This window comes from Narcine bancroftii, chromosome 5 (genome assembly GCF_036971445.1).
Source record: "Narcine bancroftii isolate sNarBan1 chromosome 5, sNarBan1.hap1, whole genome shotgun sequence".
Lineage (NCBI taxonomy): Eukaryota > Metazoa > Chordata > Chondrichthyes > Torpediniformes > Narcinidae > Narcine > Narcine bancroftii.
In genome coordinates, this window is record NC_091473.1 from 49,770,347 (window position 1) to 49,789,240 (window position 18,894).

The window sequence follows — 18,894 nt, forward strand, 5'->3', positions numbered from 1 at the left end:
TATCAAATACAATTAAATCTCTGCTGCTTTCACAGTCATCTACTTTACACATTTTACAGCAATTCATTTATACCACAGCTTTCCTTTGCATATTCCACAATCAATAATAGGCACAGTTAGAAAACAAAATTTGACAGTATCACACAATAAGACAGATGACCAAAAGTTTGATGAGTGGGACAGGTAGGAGAAGAGCACAAAGGTCCAGGGACAGAACACTAGCAGCTGAACGCACGGATGCCAGCAGGAGCAAAGGAAATCAGTTAAGTGCAAATGGTCAGAAGTGGGAGGCAGAGATCTCTCAGAAGGTTGCAGAGAGCTTGAAGATTACAGAACCAGGGAGGAGCTGAACTGCAGAAGGACCTGGTGCAATGAACAACTCCCTTTGTTTAACCAAACTTCAATTAAAATCCTATGAATAGTCATGATTTGTTTGAATAATAGAATGGTCTCAAGGGGCTGAATGGCCTGATTCTACTACAACATTGGAAAGTAACAGGCATTTCCCTTTATGACCATTGTCCTGTCAATAGACGGCTATTGAGCGGCATACCATTATAGTTGAAAATATTCAAAAATTACCATGTTCAAGAAAGAAGGACATTACACTCCCTCAAGATCTCCAAATACGCTGCACATTATATGCAGTAATCTCAAGGTGTAAGCATTGTTGAATAGGCCCATTAAGTCATGAAACACAGAAACAGGTTTTTCAACCCACCAAGTCATAAACACGAGAGGACATCTGTTTAAGGTGAGTGGAAGCAAATTTAGGGGAGAGGGCAGAGGCAAGTTTTTTAACTCAGAAAGTGGTGGGTGCCTGGAGCACAAGGGTGATGGTGGAGGCTGGTACAATAGGGTCATTCAAAAGGCTCTAAGATAGGCACATGGATGTAAGAAAAATAAGTTATGGGTGTGAGAGCAGGAAAATTAGATTGTTCTGGAGTAAGTTTACATAGGTCGGCACAACAGCATGGGCTGAATGACCTATACCATAACCATATAACCATTTACGGAGCGGAAACAGGCAATGTCAACCTTTCGAGTCCGCACCGGTTCACTAGAACAACTTCACTAGCTCAAACCTCCCACTCACCGCCAATAACCCTCCAACCCCCTCACCTCCAAGTACACATCCAACCTTCTTGTAGAGTATTTTTTATGATCACTTTAATATTTAAAGATCTCACATGGCACAGGCATTAATAAGACGTAGCCTCCAGTGAATATTGCGCTGCAACACGTACAAAGAAGAATGGCCTAAATTTGCTTCTCCTACAGCAAAGTGGGATATGAAAGAGCTTTTCAATGGCAACCCAGAGTGTATCTATACTGTGCTGAAATGTTAGAACATGGAACATTAGACACACAACATTGTTCTGACCTATATATACCCCAGAAAAACTAAATCCTCCCCATCTCATAACCCTCTATTTTATTTTCTTTGTTCTGTCCACACTGAGCATCATGTACCCATTTATAGTCATCCTAACCCATTTTATCCCCCTCATGTTCTTATCAACTCTTCCCAGATGTGGCAAGGGCAGCAGATAATGTGACCCAGTCAACCTCCACAAATGGAAATGTAACAATGACCACGTTATCTGTTTGAGTGCCACTAACCGAGAAATAAATAAAGACCAGGGCATTTGTTCTTCAAAATGTTGTAAGTTGTGGTTTTTTCAACAATGCCGGGAAAATAGCGGAAAAATTAACATAATTACTTCCTGTGTGGTCATTCAAATTGGGCACCTTTTTAGACTGCAAGTACCTGAGGGCAACAGTCCTGGTGGTTGGACGTGCAGTAGAGTGGATGACCATCAACAAATATTTCCGGTACGATTTACAATGCAAGCTTCCTCCAAAAGGTTGTAGGGGTCCTACAGGATAAATCGCAGCACATTCCTTTTAGACTGCTCATGTGGCAGAAAAATTCTTTGATTGTGCCGTTATATGCCTGCAGTCTAAAAACCATACGAGACCTTTTACAGTCACTTGAGGTGTCAGATAAGGCTTCAATTTAATGTGTCATCCAAATGTTGGTACCACCAACGATCAGCAACAGAGTGCGGTTTTCCTGGTAATGCCCCTTCATTTGGGATTGCAATAGCACAATGCAGAACCTGCTTCAGCAGACTACAATGATGTACCAATAGGTCACAGATTTTCCCTTGGTCTGGGATGCTGCAGCTCAAGCTCCTTTCTTGATCTACTCAGAAAAAAAAGAAAGGAAATTGACTCAATTTCACACTGCCAATTAGCTTGCTACACACCATTGGCCAGAAAAAATATATGTTAGAGCATGGGCAAAATGAGATGTACTTGGTAGTCCATTAGGTATCAAGCAATGGGGACACACAAGAGACTGCAGATGATGGAATCTGGAGCATCAAACAATCTGCTGGAGGAACTCAGTGGGTTGATCAGCTTTTGTGGAAGATAAAGCATTGTCAATGTTTCAGTCCGGAACCTGTCATTAAGTCCTTTGTCCCCCCCATCACTGATGCTGGGGAACTTGCTGAGCTACTCCAGCAGATGGTTTGAATCATTTATGGGTTTTTTTTTTAAAAACCACCTCCACTTCATTCCAGGAAATTATTCCCAATTTTCTGGAGCGTGGTCTGTGTAAAAATATGGTAACGGGAATTCCTGTTCTGAAATTTTACCTCCGCGACCCCTGAACATTTTCACGGATTGCTTGCAGTCTATACTGAACTGCAGGCGAACCGCGAACAACGGGCTAATGGATTTTGGTTGTTCCCGTGTGAACAGCCACTCCTGGAAGGTAGGGAGACACTTCAGAATGGGAACAAAATGTAACATAATTGCTTGAGCTCCTGTCTGAACAGAAGTCATTTGGGGATGTAGCTATAAGGCAATTGCACAGGCCCACAACATGGAGAGGCTAAGAAGAGTGATGCAGGAAATCATGGTGAGGGCTCAGGGAGTGTAGATCAGATGAACAAATAAAACAAGCGTCTGCAAAGCAAGAACACATTCATCAGCAAGCAATTTATTTTTGGTATTACAAACAGAAAATGAGGCAAGAAGCTGAAAAAAACAGCGATGTATGACAAGTTTTAGGCGCTGCAATTCAGCACTGCTTTCCCTAATCCCCAGGGCTTTTCAAAACACAAATCAATTCCAATATCCATTAAAGGGAATTGAGTTTGGAGAGAGAAAATCATGTTCAGTGCAATTCAATTAGTTTGCCAGGCTCCCACAGAGTGGTTTTATTAAATGGCTGCTTTTTCAGATAAATACATCTATTTTCCTCCAATTCCTTGCCACCCCCACCCTACCCTTCCTAAGAATGGCTCTGGTGGGAAATGCATCCCCAAGTTCACAGCAGCAAATGTAGACCACCTGTGAAGTGATCACTGGCTTGTGACAATGCAGCTGGTCTCAGTCAACGTGTTGAAACTGGCCTTAAATGCCTCTTGTTGGGCAACTGACTGCTGAACAACAACGCATTACACCGGATGGGGGGGGGGGTGTGGGGGAATTAACAATTAGGGCAATAAACAGCTGAAATGTAATATTACTTTGTATTGTTGCTATTACCTTTGAATAATATTACTTTGAGATGTAAAACTATGAACAGCTATTTCATTGTATTTCCTCATGTTCAATCTCTGTTGAATTATTGTCAGTGGGAGATCAAGTGTTTCCCTTATTAAGCACCTCGAATTTAAAATTCCTATTCTTGTTTTTCAGTTCTTTCATTGCCTTGTCCCCTCTCTATTTCTCATAGTTATATAGTGTAGAAAAAGGCCCTTCAGCCCACCACATCCATGCCAGCTCTCAAGCTCCCATCTATACCAATGGCATTTACCACCAGAGGCCCTCTGCCTTGGTCATTCAGTAGTCATCCCAGATACTTCTTAAATATTGGAAAATTGCCTGACTCCTGCACCCTCATCAGGCAGTGCATTCCAGATTCCAACTGTCCTTGGGTGAAAAAAATCTTCCTCAAATCTCCTTTAAACCCTCAGCCCTCTGCTTTTAGACAATTCTATTATGGGGAAAAGTTTCCTACTACCTACCCGATTTATACCCTTCAATATTTGTGCTCAAAAACTCCTCACACCATCATGAAATAATTCTGATCATATAAACCGGCCCACCAGCATTCCTGAGTGAATTTGCTCCTCCACTTTCAATTACATTTTCAGCACCCAAGTCCAATATATCTGGGGAGATGCAAAAAGCAAGGCGTTTACACAGGATGGAATGGAGTGGTGGGGAGGGACAGAGGGACCTTGAACCGCATATTCACAGGTTATTAAAAGGCAACAGGACAAGGTGGTTAAAAAGACATAATGAATGCTTTCTTTTATAGGCATGGGATACAAGATCAAAGAGGTTATACTTGAACTATACACACAACATAGGCTACAGCTTGAGCACTGCATTCTGTTTCTGGTCAGGAAAGATGTGAACATAGGATGTGTTTTAGTGAAGATGGATGAAGGTTGGGCAAAGCTGTAAAGACCAAGAAGAGAAAATGGGGTGTGCAAAAGTATAAAGAGCTGAGACAGCAGTACACAAAAGTGCTGGAGAAACTCAGCAGGTCATGTAGTGTCCATAGGAGGTAAAAGATAACCAAGATTTGGGCCTGGACCCTGCTGTGTTTCTCCAGCACACTTGTGTATTACACTTGACCCCAGCATCTGCTTATTTACTTGTTTAAGAGATTAGATAAGTCATTTTGATTTAATCAAATTCCTTTAGCAGACAGAACCATAACCAGAAACATACAATTTCAAGTAATTAATGGAAGGATTGAGAAGGGAGATGAGAAAAACATTTTGCCAGAGGTCATTATGGGTCTGAAACTCACTGTCTAAGCAGGTGGTGGAAACATCACATTTAAACAAGTGGTGAACAAAGGAAAGCGGGCCAGGCAAAATTTGTAGAGAGTGAGAATCAGTCAACGTTTCAGGTCGGGGCCTTTTATCAAGAGCTTTAAATGATACTCAGATGAGTACCTGAATGACCAGAGACTGTTAGACCGGGTTCTAGAAAATAAGAATGGGTTTGGCAGCTCCCTCAGCCAGTGCAGAAACAACGACCAAAATGGTCGCTGCCTCTGACATTGTGTTTTTTCTACTAATAATCCAGAGGGCGGAATGAATGATCAAGGTGGAAATTAAAATCCCACCACAGCCATCTGTAGAATTTCAATTCTTGCAGATTCAAAATCCGAACTTAAAAAAATTGTGCAAGTAACGAGGAATCAAAAAAAAACAAAACAATCTGCTGGATGAACTCAGCAAAGCAATATCAGAAAAAGAATGATCCACATTTTGGGTCATAACTCTTCAACAAGACTGAGAGTGCAGAGGGGAGATTGTCAGTAACAAGGAAGGCAGAATGGACAGGGTTGGACGGGGGTCAGTGTGGGGGGATTGTTGAACCAGGGAAAGGGTGAAGGATGACAGACAAAGGCAGATGCTTGTCAGGTACCAGGGAGAGAGGGAGAGAGGGGGAGGGGGGGGTGGAGTCATGTGGAGGTAGCGGAGTCATTAAGGATGAAGCAAAGTGACAAGTGGAGACAAAAGATCCCAGTCCCGGAACGGAATCCATTAAGAGAAGGTGCCAACAGAGTATAAAGAAAGGCTGTTATGGAGAGGGGAAGAACCGATGGAACCAAAGTAGAGAACAGGGAGAAGAATCCTCAGGGAAAATGTGGGTGGAAGAGGATGGAATCAGAGGAGGATGAGTGGGAATGGGTGAGAAAGGAGTCAAAATGTGGGGGAAGAACAGAAGTAGCTCAGAAGAAGAGTGAGGGGATTCATTACTTGAAATTGGAAAATTCAATGTTCACAGCATTGGGCTGTAGACAGATTATGAGGTGTTGTTTGTCAAGTTTACATTGGGCCTCAGTCTGGTAGCAGAGAAAGCCAAAGAGGGACAAAGAATCTACTAGACCATGTAAAAACTCACCTGGCTCACTAGGAAAGGATATTGGATGAGTTTTTAAACATTGTGTAATAGATACTTCAGCCCACACTGACCTCTCCACCCTTGGCCTTCTCCAAGGAGATCTCTGGTAGATTCTCTTCTCTGACAGTAGCCATTTTTACAGTGGAAAAAAAAGTGAATGTAAAGGCAGATATTCTCCGTCTTTACATCGCTTCACCTACCTTCGTGAAAGCTCCGAGGGCGGATTCAGCAGGCGAATGTCTAGTGGGGTACACTCAGAGGTGGAGTGACACACTCCGCCTCTTCCAGAAAGGTAATGCCACTAAGCAGCTGCAAAGGAACGGACTGATGATTTTGTCAGCCCGCAACCCAAGAGCGTGAATTTTAAAGCGCTGGATTTGTTCAGATATTTATTACTCACATCGCATCATTACTCTGTTCATATTAGTGATGGCTAAAGTTTTTTGTTCTTTTGGTGGGAGGGAATGTCTATATTAATTTTTCACTTGTGATGTATATGGATGACGCCCGGCTACTACACCACTCATCCCACCTCCCTCAGCTCCAGAAGACAGTTCCAGATGCTGCTCTATGCAGGCAACGCTGGATGAGCCTGATAGGCCTTCACCATAAAAAGGTAATTCACTTTTTTTTGATGAGCCAGCTTTAATGCAGGGTTGCACTATTAAAAAGATCCAGTGAAATCATTGCTGGAGAAGGTAATTCTTCAGAGAATTTAAGAATTTCTAGAAAATGATGTTTGCCATGCTGGCCAGTAAATGACCAATCACTCAAGTGGTCAAGGAAGCTACTCAATTCAAGTTCAATTATTTCTGGTGAATAAATGAGGACCAGAGCATCCATCTTACGAATCGATATTCCTGAAGATCACTTGCCAATTGTGTTCATGATGCTTCTTTACAATCTAATTAGACCCATGCAACCTCAGCCTTTTCCCCACACTCAGTGATTAACACCGAACAGTGTCACAAAGTCAGTCATAAAAAATAAATGTGAAGAGGGGTAAACTTACCGTGATACCCCAATGTCTTCAAAGAGCACGATGAGGCACTGGTGTGGCTGGGTCACGTTGGCTGCCATTCCTGTGGTTCCAGTGGAGAACCACCAAGGCACTGAAGTTCCAGAGGTGGTGCCCGTTGGCATTGTTGAATTTTCATGCTCAGTGGTTATGGGATTACCGTCATCTGCAAAGTGCACCACAGATGAAACGAACTTCATTTCTGCTTAACCCTGTCCGAAACAAAAAGCGTATTTTAAAACATCAACAATTCACCTGCCGCCAAAAAGGTTTATTTTCACCAAGATACACCAAATCCATTTGAATTTTGATATATTCCTCATAAAGAAATGTATTACAATCTCCTGTAGAGAGGAGGGTGGATTCCTGGATTAAGTAGCCACTTACTTGGGTGTGAACAATGCAATGCTGTACTCATACAATTTTAATATGTTCTCCATTTTAACACCCCACCCCACCCCAAATTTAATGACTAATCCTGTCAAAAAATATAGAAAGAGTGAATATATCAAAATGGCAATGACAGAATTTAGAATAGAGAACATGAAAGAGGAATCTTTCAGAAACAAAGAATAAATAATCAGAACGTATTTCTGTGCACAATTTAAATTCTGTAATAAGTTTATAAATCACAGTGTCTGCAGACTTTACTGTTCAACTCCATATGCTCAAGATCAGAACATCGCACAAACTTCGCTCCTCTCCAGGGACTCCACCTACATTTCCTAGTGCCTTGGAAAGGCAACCAACGTACTGAGACTAATTCCACCACAGACATATTCATCTCACTGCAAAGGAGGTGGAGTGTAAAGCAAGCACTAACAGTCCCAGAGATAGTTTCTTCCTTGCAGCTATCAGGCTCTTGAATGAACCCCACAACAGTGCTCTCATGCTCCCCTTCCTTTGTATGAATTTTTCATTTTAACTCTTTTCACAGTAATTGTGCTCTTGCTCTTTGATTTTATACAACTATATGAATGTTAAATCTGTTAGACTGCTCCAGAAGGACCCTTCTCATTGAATGAAGGACAGTGTCAAGTAAACAAGCTGAAAGTGGCAAAAAAAGTTAAGAAAGAAAAAATTAAAATACAAGGAGAGAAGTAGAGAAATGGGAGGCACACGATGGCGAGGCAATGACATGGATATAAATAAGGGATTAGGAAGAGAGAAAAGTGTATTTACAATAAGAAATGTAATGAGAAAGTCTCGAGAGACAAACCAGGGGATACCAAACTTGTCTTTGAGAGAGCCAGTACAGACAAGTGGTCCCTTTTTCTTCAGCTCTATTCGACAATTCCAAATGGTAGACAATGGGGCAATATTGCCCCAGAAAGCCCTGGTTTCAGTCCTATTTGGCTCAGAGGTTTCTTTCTCTCTCTTCTCAAACATAGAGGAGTTTATGGAGATCGAAACACAACCCCAAGTATGATTCTCTTTTCAAATTTCAATGTACAAATTTATTGTTAGAGTATATACATGACATCACATACAACCCTAAGATTATTTTTCTGCAGGCCAGGCAAAATCTTTAATTATTGGTAACTATAAACTCTACTCAAAGAAAAAAAGAACTGTAAACAAACCAACAATGCATTACAGAAGTATAAATATTCAGTAATGAATAATGAGAATAATGAGCAAACTATGAATCTTTAAATGAGTCTCTGAATGGGTCTGTTGTTCAGGTGTCTGATAGTTGAGAGGCAGCAACTCTTCCTGAATCTGGTGGTACGAGTCCTGTGGCACACGTACCTCCTTCATGATGCAGCAGCAAAAATAGAGCATGTCCTGAGAAGTGTCGATCCTTGATGAATGATTGCTGCTGCTCTCCAAAGGCAATGTACCATGCAGATGTTTTTGATGGTGGGGAGAGTTTTGCCAAGCATCAAACAAATGATTCCCTGCCCAGCTTCAATTGCTTTCACCGTGATTATGTTCAAACAATTCCAAGGACACCATCAACCACCAGCAGCAAAAACACTGCATAGTTGAAAAGGGTCGGCACTAAAATGTTGACTCCAATGCAGGGCAATTACAGTATAGAGATGGTTTTAGATTCCTACATTTGTGGAGCAGGCAGTGGAATTTGGTTAACAAGTATAGAGAATGCCAAAGATATTTTTAGCATTACAAGAATCAATACATTACACGCAGTATGTACTTCCAATACTAATATCATATAAACAGGTCATTCAGCCCAAGCCTCTTCCATCATCCAACAGAAGCTGAGGGGATATCTGATTGGTTTATGAGAGGCAATGAAAGGCTAGACAGTTAGAATCTTTTTTCCTGAGGATAAAATACCAAATATGAGAGGACATGCTTTTAAGGTGAGGGGGGTGTTTAAAGGAGATGTACATGTCAATTTTTTTAAAATTCAGAGAATGATGGATTAGGATGCAGATACGATATTTACATAAAGGGACTGCTAAGTAGACACATAAATTCACAAGGAATAGAGGCATATGTATCATGTGAGAACAGCGGAGCTTTAGTTTAATTTGAGCGTCATTTGCAATGCAGATGTAAGCTTTCGTGTGCTGTGCTGTTTTCTGTTCTATGATGGACATCATAGATTATCTGAAATTCATCTCCCTTTGCCATGAAAGCTGAGATATGCTAATGATTTCAGTCCTGAAAATCTCACTTGACACCCAGCCTATTGATGAGATCCACCTTTTGTTTGGAAAGTACTCTCTGATTTCCCTCCAAAATAACCTCGCACAGATCCTATGATTGCTTATCAATTTGCACATAAGGCAAAACAAATTTCCCAAATAGAACCCATTCAAGATTGAAGTAACTTGATTATATCACCTATCAGCTTTCTATCAGTAATTCATTCATAGGGCTGCTCTTCATCGACTGCAGCTCAGCCTTCAATACCATTATTCCCTCAGTGCTGGTCAACAAGCTACAAACTCTAGGCCTCTGCACCCCCTTCTGCAACTGGATCCTTGACTTTCTCATCCGAAGACCACAATCAGTATAAATTGGAATCAATGTCTCCTCCTCACTGATCATCAACACAGGCGCACCCCAAGGATGCGGGCTTAGCCCACTAATCTATTTGTTATACACCCACGACTGTGTGGCCAGGTCCAATTTCAATGCCATCCACAAGTTTGCCGGTGACACTATAGTTGTCAACAGAATTATCAATGGCAATGAGAATGCGTACAGGAGAGAGATAGATCAGCTGGTTGAATGGTGTAATGACAACAATCTTGCACTCAACGTTAGCAAAACCAAGGAACTAATTATTGACCAGGAAGGGAAAGCCAGAGGTTTACACTGGGGGAAATCAGAGATGGAGAGGGTGAGCAAATTTAAGTTCTTGGGAGTCACTATCTCGGAGGATCTTTCCTGGACCCAACACACCAATGGAATTGTGAATAAAGCACGTCAGCACCTCTACTTCCTCAGGAGTTTTCAGAGGTTTGGAATGACACCAGAAACCCAGGCAAATTTCTACAGAAGTGTGCTGACCGGCTGCATCATGATCTGGTATGGGAACACCAATACCCCTGAGCATAAAGCCCTCCAAAAGGTAGTGGACACAGCCAAGGACATCACAGGCAAAACCCTCCTCACTATGGAGTACATCTACAGGGAACGCTGCCGTCGGAGGGCAGCAGCAATCATCAAGGAATCACACAATCCAGCATACGCTCTGTTCTTGCTGCTGCCATCAGGAAAGAGGTATGGGGGCACAAGATTCGCACCACCAGGTTCATGAACAGCTGCTACTCCTCAGTAACAAGCTAAATCAGGGACTCCTTTACTTTATTGATTTCTTTTGTTCTTTCTGTATTGCACAGTCAATTTGTTTACATTCATTACCTATCTACAGTTCTTTGTTTGTTTACATCTTTTAAGCTGTGTACACTTCATTTTTTTTATGACTAATTAGTGTTAATTCTGTTGCGCCCGCAGGAAAAATGAATCTCAGGGTTGTATGTGATGTCATGTATGTACTCTGATAACAAAGCTGAACCAATAATTCAGGCCTGAGCCTTTTCATCATTTTTCAGCCTGAGAGCTGTGAAGTCTTCAGGAGTTCACACAATCCCCATGACCATAATTCTATTAGTTTCAAGACAGTCACGAAAAAAAAAGATGGGACCAGTCTCCAAATTACAGTCCTAAATTGAGGCTGGGATTCGAACTGTATGTGTACCCAACCATCTTTGAACAAACCAATATGCCCCCTGCACAATGTCTATCTCCGTTCTGTCATTCCCTTTCACACCGACCATACACTACCCAACAGCTGCAGATCCTTTCTCGATGAAAACTGAATCAATTAAAAGCTCATCATTAATACCATTAAGGGTGGTAAACATGAACAAAAGCAAAGGTTTAAAATTAAATCTGCAGACATCTCATTTATCCAGCTGGTAATTTATGATTCAGTGTCAGCTTTTTCTTGTTCTGTTCATTCCGGCTGAGTTCGGTTAGCTTCTATTGCACTCCATCTGAGCTCAAAAGTTGTAAGACCTGTTTATCAACTGCTTTTACAGCTGGTGAAACATGTTCACTCTGATCGAAAATGTGGGGTCAAATAGTCCACAGAAAATTACTACAAATATTAACTTATCAGTGATCGTATAATCAGTTTTGTATTTTTCAACTCTTGCAGTGATAAACTGAGGGCAAGTTTCCCCCAACCCCACTCCCCTCAGTTAAAGAAGTTCACAGGAATCTTTTGAAAAAATAGGGCAGTATTTCTATTGGAAAGAGCAGGGGTAGCCCCATTCAGTCTCTCAACTTTGCTCCAATAAAATCATGGCTGGTCCAACCCCGGCCTCAGCATCACTTTCTGGCTCTCTCCCCACATCCATTGACTCTCTTGTCATTAAAATATCTACCACCCTCCACAGATCTCTGGGGGATAAGAGAATTCCGAAGATTCATGGCACTCTGATTGAAGAAATTCTTCCTTTCCTTCTAAAGCAAGTGACCCTTCCTCTGAAACTTAGCTCCAAGACATCCTTTCAACCAACATCCATCCTGTCAGCTCACCTCTTTACTTTCATCCTTCTGAGATACAATGAGTATGACCCAACCTGCTCAATACACAAATGTTCTGGAGAAACTCAAAGGTCAGGTAAACTCAGCTGACCTGCTGAGTTTCTCCAGAACATTTGTGTATTACATTGGAACTGAGCTCCCCTTGTTTAATGCAACCGTTCAATCGTCCTTCAGAATTTAACCCCTTCATGTCAGGAATCAATCAAGTGACTGGTTGATTCCTGACATGAAAGTGCACCACTCAGAAACACTGGACCCATTTCAATTCACCTAAAAATTGAACTGTTCCACTGATGACGCTATAACCTGGTCGCTCCACTCCATCCTGTCCCACCTGGAGAACGACACCTCATACTGTTCATTGACTTCAGCTCAGCATATAATACAATCATGCCTCAGAGAGTCATGGAGATTTTCTGGGACTCAACACCGCTCTCTGTAACTTGATTCTGGGCTTTCTAACAGAGAGAAAAATCACATCGAGTCAAGGTTGGTAGCAGACTGTCAAGCACTGTCACGCTGAGCGCTGATGCACCTCAGAGCTGTGTGCTCAGCCCACTCCTGTTCATGCTGCTGATCCACATCCAGCTCCAACAGATCATTAAGTTTACAGATAATGCAATAGTAGCTGGCCTCATCAACAACAACAATGAGTCTTTATCCAGTGAAGAAGTGAAAGATCCTGTGAAATGGTGCGAGAATAACAACTGAGACTCAACGTGGAAAGACAAAAGAGATCATTGTGGACTTCAGGAGGACCAGTGATGACCACTTTCCACTATACATTAATAGCTCGGTAGTGGAGAGAGTGGAAAGTACCAAGTTTCTTGGAGTCCACATAAGAAGTGACCTATCCTGGACACAAAACATTTCCTTCCCCGTCATTAAGGCACAAGTGACTGTGAGGTGGGCAAGGCTACCAGCCAGCATCCTGTCAACTTTCTACAGGATCTCTATCGAGAGTGCCCTGGCTGGCTGCATCACAGTGTAGTATGGTTGCTGTTGAGCATCAGATCGGAGGTCAATCCACAGGCCCATAACAGCAGAATAGATGATCACTGCGGACTGAGGACTGGGGTCTCCCTCCCACCCACCACCCACACTAACATGATTTACTGGGATCATTGTCTAAAGAGAGCTTGCAAAATTAGTGAGGATTGGTACCCAACATGCAGGATCTTCCAGCTACTCCCATCGGGAAAGAGCCTCAGAGCCAAAACCAACAGGCTCTTCCCCCAGACAGTAAGACTGCTGAACGACTGAAGAACTGCTCATGCAATCCTTTTGAGACTCTACTATCTATTGAGCAATAATATTCATTTATTTTAATATTTCAGATTTATTGTCAGAGTACACACATGACATCACATACCACATTCTTTTTCTGTGGGCAAGGCAGAATTACTACCTATTGGTAGTGCAAACAAAGACTGTACACAGAGTATACATGTAAACAAATAAAGAACTATAACCAGTTAACAAATGTAAACAAACCAACTGAGCAATACAAAGAGAATTTTTTTAAAAATCAATAAAATACAAAAGTAAGAGTCTTTTAAATGAATCCCTAGCCCTTTTCACACTGCTGACCCGCCTCAGGAATGGTAAAAATTGCAGGGCAAACTGAACTTGGCAGCATTTCTCACTGCACATTATTTGCAGGTAATTCTGCTACTCAGAATTAAGGGGAGTCCCACCTCCAGCAGTGACGTCGCGCGTTACGTATTACGTACAGCGCTCTGACAGTCAGTGGAATGCACAGTGATATTTCACAGCTGTCAGAGCTTTAGATATTATGATATTCATAAACACAAAATCACAATCAGATTAATCTGTCAAATGTTTATTGTTGAAAGGTAACGACATCTGTACACTTATATCAAAAAAAGACACAAAGTATTTTTTGTTAAGGCTTTCTAAATACTGATCAATTACTGTATGCCCTGGGCCATCTCACTCAGTGGCCATTGAGTGAGTGAGTAGCCAGTGTCAGCTGTTTGGAGCCAGTGGCCAAGTGGGGCAGATGGCCAGACATCAGGGTCAGGTGGGTTCCAGGCAGAGTGGCCACCCCTTCATAGTGGTGCTCGGAATCAATCACAGCAGACCAGCCCCCCCCCCAGCTTCCTGCAAGCAGGACGCCACCGCTGTCATGCCACCAGGACACCATCACTGTCATGCCACCGGAGCCCAGAAGCGCCCACAGTGCCTCAGCTGAGCAGTTCCTCACGCCAGGTCTGCTCCCCTGCCCTGCTGCCATAGTGTGGGCCTGCTCCCCCTCATGCTGCCCACTCCCCCATACCGCTCACTCCCCTGGGTAATGTGATTGTTATTCAAAGAGGAAGGTGGTGGGACTTAAAACATGGAGGTGAATTCAGATCATGCTTGGATAGCATGGGAAGGGGCTCAGGCAGTGGGGTGGGGGGCTGTCAGAGAAGAGCTCAGGTAGCAGGGCGGAAGGCTGTCTGAGCAGACCTCGGGCAGCGGGGCTCAAGCAACGGAGCAGGGGTCTGTCAGAGTGTGATTGGTGAGTTAACTCAACCAAGCTCTCAACTCTGCTCAGAGTTGAAATTAACTCGCCCTGCCCAGTTATTTCTTTTCACACTGTGCAATTCCCACAATTTGACTCTCCAATTTGGAAGGTTAACTCACTTGAACTCAGTGGTATGAAAAAGCCTCCTGATTGTTTGTTGTTGAGGAGTCCTTTGGTTGAGGGGTTGCAGCTGTTCCTGAACATGGAGGTGCAAGTCTTGTGACAGCTCTATCTCTTTCCAGATGGCAGGAGTGAGAACAGAGTGTGTGCTGGGTGGTGTGGATCCTTGATGATTGCTGCTGCTCTCTGACAGCAGCGTTCCCTTGGCTATGACCACTACCTTTTAGAGGACTTTACACTCAGGGATATTGGTGTTCCCATTTCAGACCATGATGTAGCCGGTCAGCACATTTTCCACCACACTTCTGTAGAAATTTGCCTGGGTTTCTGGTGTCATACCAAACCTCCGCAAACTCCTGAGGAAGTAGAGGTGCTGACGTGCTTTATTCACGATGCCATTAGTGTGTTGTGTCCAGCAAAGATCCTCCGAGATAGTGATTCCTAAGAACTTAAATTTGCTCACCTTCTCCGCCTCTGATCCCCCAATGTACACCTCTGGCTTTCCCTTCCTGAAATTAACCATCAGTTCCTTAGTTTGCATGACATTGAGTGCAAGGTTGTTGTTGGAGCACCATTCAGCCAAGTTTACAATCTCCTTCCTGCATGCTGACTCATCGCCTTTCTTTATACAACCCACTACTGTGGTATTACTGGCAAATTTTTAGATGATGTTATTGTCATATTGAGCCACACAGTCGTAGGAGGAAAGTGAGTACACCAGGGACCCAAGAACACAGCCCTGCGATGGAGATTGTGGAGGAGAATTTCTTACCAATCCTCACTGACTGTGGTCTGGAGGTGAGAAAATCCATGATCCAAATACACAGTGTGGTGTTAACTCCCAGGTCTTGGAGTTTGCTGATCAGTTTTGAGGGGATGATGGTGTTAAATGCCGAACAGTAGTCAATAAAGAGCATCCTGATAAATGCATTTTACTGGTCCAGGTGTTCCAGGCCTTTGTATAGAGCCAGTGAGATAGCATCCACCATAGACCTTACAATCTGTGCATTTGTATAATTTGTCTGCATGAGCGTATATCAGTATGTGTGTTTGCAGTGTTTTGCATCGAGGACCAAAGAAAGTTGTTTTGTCAGGTTATACTTGCATAATCAGATGATAAACTTGGATTTGAACTTGAAGTGAGCTTTCTCTTCAATGGCAAAAAGGGCAGGCAGGTGAAAAAAACAGGATAATTTGCTTTGCAATATAAATACAGCAAAATCGATAACAGATACTGGTCTAAGTGTTCTGTACTCAAATGCATGTAGCATTAGAAATAAAGTGGATGACCTTGTTGTACAGCTACAGATTTAAAGATATGACATTGTGGCCATCCCCGAGACATGGCTTAATGATAGATGTGATTGGGAGCTGAATGTCCAAGGGTACACAGTGTATAGGAAAGATAGGCAGGTAGGTGGAGGGGGTGGTATGGCCCTGATGACAAGCAATAATATTAAATCACTAGAGAGAAGGGACATAGGGAAAGAAATGGTAGAATTCTTAAGGGTTGAGTTAAGATAAGGCAACGGTAAAAGGTCCATAATAGCAGTTATATACAGGTTCCCAAACAGCAGAAGGGAGGTAGACTACGAGTTACAGCTGGAAATAGAAAAAACAGGTCAGAAGTAAAATGTCAAAATAGTTATGGGGGATTTTAACATGAAAGGGGATTGGGAAAATCAGGAAGGTACAAGGTCTCAGGAGAGAGTTTGCAGAATGCCTATGGGATGGCTTTTTGGAGCAGCTTGTCAATAACCCCACCAGGGGATTGGCAGTTTTGGATTGGGTGGTATGTAATGAACTTGAGGTGATTGGGAAACTAAAGGTAATGGAATCCTTGGGAAGTAGTGATCATATGAGTTCAGTTTAAAATTTGAAAAGGAGAAGCTGATATCAGGTGTGCCAATATTTCAGTGGAAAAAAGGAAATTACATGGTTTGAGAGAGGAATTGGCCCAAGTTGAGTGGAAAAGTAAGCTAGATGGCAAATTGGATGATATTTCTACAAGAAATAAAGAAAATGCAGGATAGATATATTCCAAGAAAAAAGAAAATTATGAATGGAAAAATGACACAAATGTGGCTAACAAGAGAGGTTAGGGCTAAAGTGAAGGCAAAAGGGAGGGCAGACAAGGAAGCAAAAATTAGTGGGAAAAGAGGACTGGGAAACTTTCAAAAACTTACAGAAAGAAACTAAGAAAGCCATTAGGAAAAACATTAGCAATATACCTGATAGTCAGAGATCTCAGGGAATAGAATTAAGTACAGTCAAGATTGCTAGAGAGAAATTTCTAGGGAAGCTAAATGGATCAAGGATAAATAAGTCTCCTGGATAGGATGAGGTGCACCCACAGGTTCTGAAGGAGGTAGCTTTAGAGATTGAGGAGATTGGAAATAATTTTCCAGGAGTCAATCGACTATGGCATGGTTCAAAAGGACTGGAAGGTCACAAATGTGGTTCTGCTGTTTAAGAAAGGAGAGAGGCAGAAAAAAGAAAATTCCAGACCTATTAGTCTGACGTCACTGGTTGGAAAGTTATTGGAGTCGATCCTCAAGGATGAGGTTATGAAATACCTTGAGGTGCGTGACACGATAGGTCCAAGCACGGTTTCATGAAGGGAAAATCCTGCCTGACCAACCTATTGGAATTTCTTGAGGTAATTTCAAGTAAAATCAATAAAGGAGAGGCTGTGGATGTGGTATATTTGGATTTTCAGAAAGCCTTCAATAAGGTGCCACATAAGAGGCTGCTAAATAAGATGAAAGCCCATTGAATTACAGGAAAGATATTAGATTGGGTGGAGCATTGACTGATAGGCAGAAAACAAAGGGTGAGAATAAAGGGATCCTAGTCTGGTTGGTTGCTGGTTACTAGTGGTGTTCCGCAGGGGTCAGTATTGGGGCCACTTCTTTTTACAATGTATATTATAAATGATGGAGTCAATGGTTTTATGGCTAAGTTTCCAGATGACACCAAGATAGGTGGAGAAGCAGGAAGTGTTGAAGAAACCGAAAGGCTGCAGGGAGACTTGGACAATTTAGGAGAGTCGTCGAAGAAAAAGCAGATGAGATACAGTGTTGAGAAGTGTACAGTTGTACATTTTGGAAGAAAATTCAAAATTCAGAAGTGCATAGGGAATTGGGGGTCCTCGTACAGAATACCCTAAAGTCTAACAACCAGATTGGATCGGCAGTAACGAAAGCGAATGCTATGTTGGCATTCTTTTCAAAAGAAATAGTGTACAGGAGTAAGGAGGTGTTGATAATGCTCTATAGGGCACTGGTGAGACCTCATTTGGAGTACTGTGTGCAGTTTTGGGCCGCTCATCTTAGAAGGGATGTTGGAGAGAGTTCAGATAAGATTTACGAGGATGACTCCTGGAATTCAAGGACTTACATATGAGGAGTGTTTATCAGTCCTTGGACTGTATTCATTGGAGTACAGAAGAATGAGAGGGGATCTCAGAGAAGCATTTCAAATGCTGAAAGGATTGGATAGAGTAGATGTGAATAAGTTGTTTCCCTTGGTGGCTGAGACCAGGTCAAAAGAGCACAGACTTAAAACAGAGATGAGGAGAAATTTCTTTAGCCAGAGGGTTGTTGATTTGTGAAATTCGTTGCCACATAAAGCTGTGGAGGCCCAATCATGGGGGAATTTAAAGAGAAGATTGATAGGTACCTATTTAGTCAGGGTATCAAGGGATATGGGAAAAAGGCCAGAAATTGGAACCAGATGGGATCATGGTTTAGCTCATGGTGGAGTGGCAGAGCACACTCAAAGAGCTGAATGGCCTACTTCTGTTCTTTTATCTTGAGTTCTTGTACATTCTTCCTTAAATACAGAGACCAAATCTCTACACAGCCACTTACAATTGGTCTCATTGGAACAAAACATGCTCTGGAACTTCCCTCCATCTGTACCCTCTACTTCCTCATAACAAAGGACAACATTCCATTGGTCATGTCCATACCAGCATTTTAACTATATTAGTTGTACCTGTAAACTAAGTTTTTGATTTTCAAGTTCTGCAACATTATGTAGTCTCACTCAAGATTCCAATTATTGTTTTTTTTTTAAAATTCTTCCACACAATGTTTATCCTTCAAGGACAGCACTGCAACAGCAGATTTTCTTGTTGTTTTTCCACATTATTGGTTGGAACTTACTCCACATAAGAGTCACTACAATAGAGACCACACATTGAAATTAGTCTTTTGGGTATAAACATTTTTATTATGGC

At 42.2% G+C, this 18,894-nt stretch overlaps 1 protein-coding gene across 7 annotated transcripts in view; it reads right to left on the reverse strand.

The window, feature by feature from the left end:
- tpra1 (transmembrane protein, adipocyte asscociated 1) overlaps positions 1 to 18,894 on the reverse strand; it is a 74,481-nt gene that overhangs the window by 41,354 nt on the left and 14,233 nt on the right. For 6 of the 7 annotated variants that reach the window (XM_069937366.1, XM_069937369.1, XM_069937370.1 and 3 more), the window contains exon 2: positions 6,962 to 7,179. In XM_069937366.1, the coding sequence (XP_069793467.1) occupies positions 6,962 to 7,167 (206 nt within the window). In that variant the 5' untranslated portion in view covers positions 7,168 to 7,179. The remainder of the gene's footprint in view (positions 1 to 6,961; positions 7,180 to 18,894) is intronic. The other variant, XM_069937371.1, reaches the window with a different exon arrangement.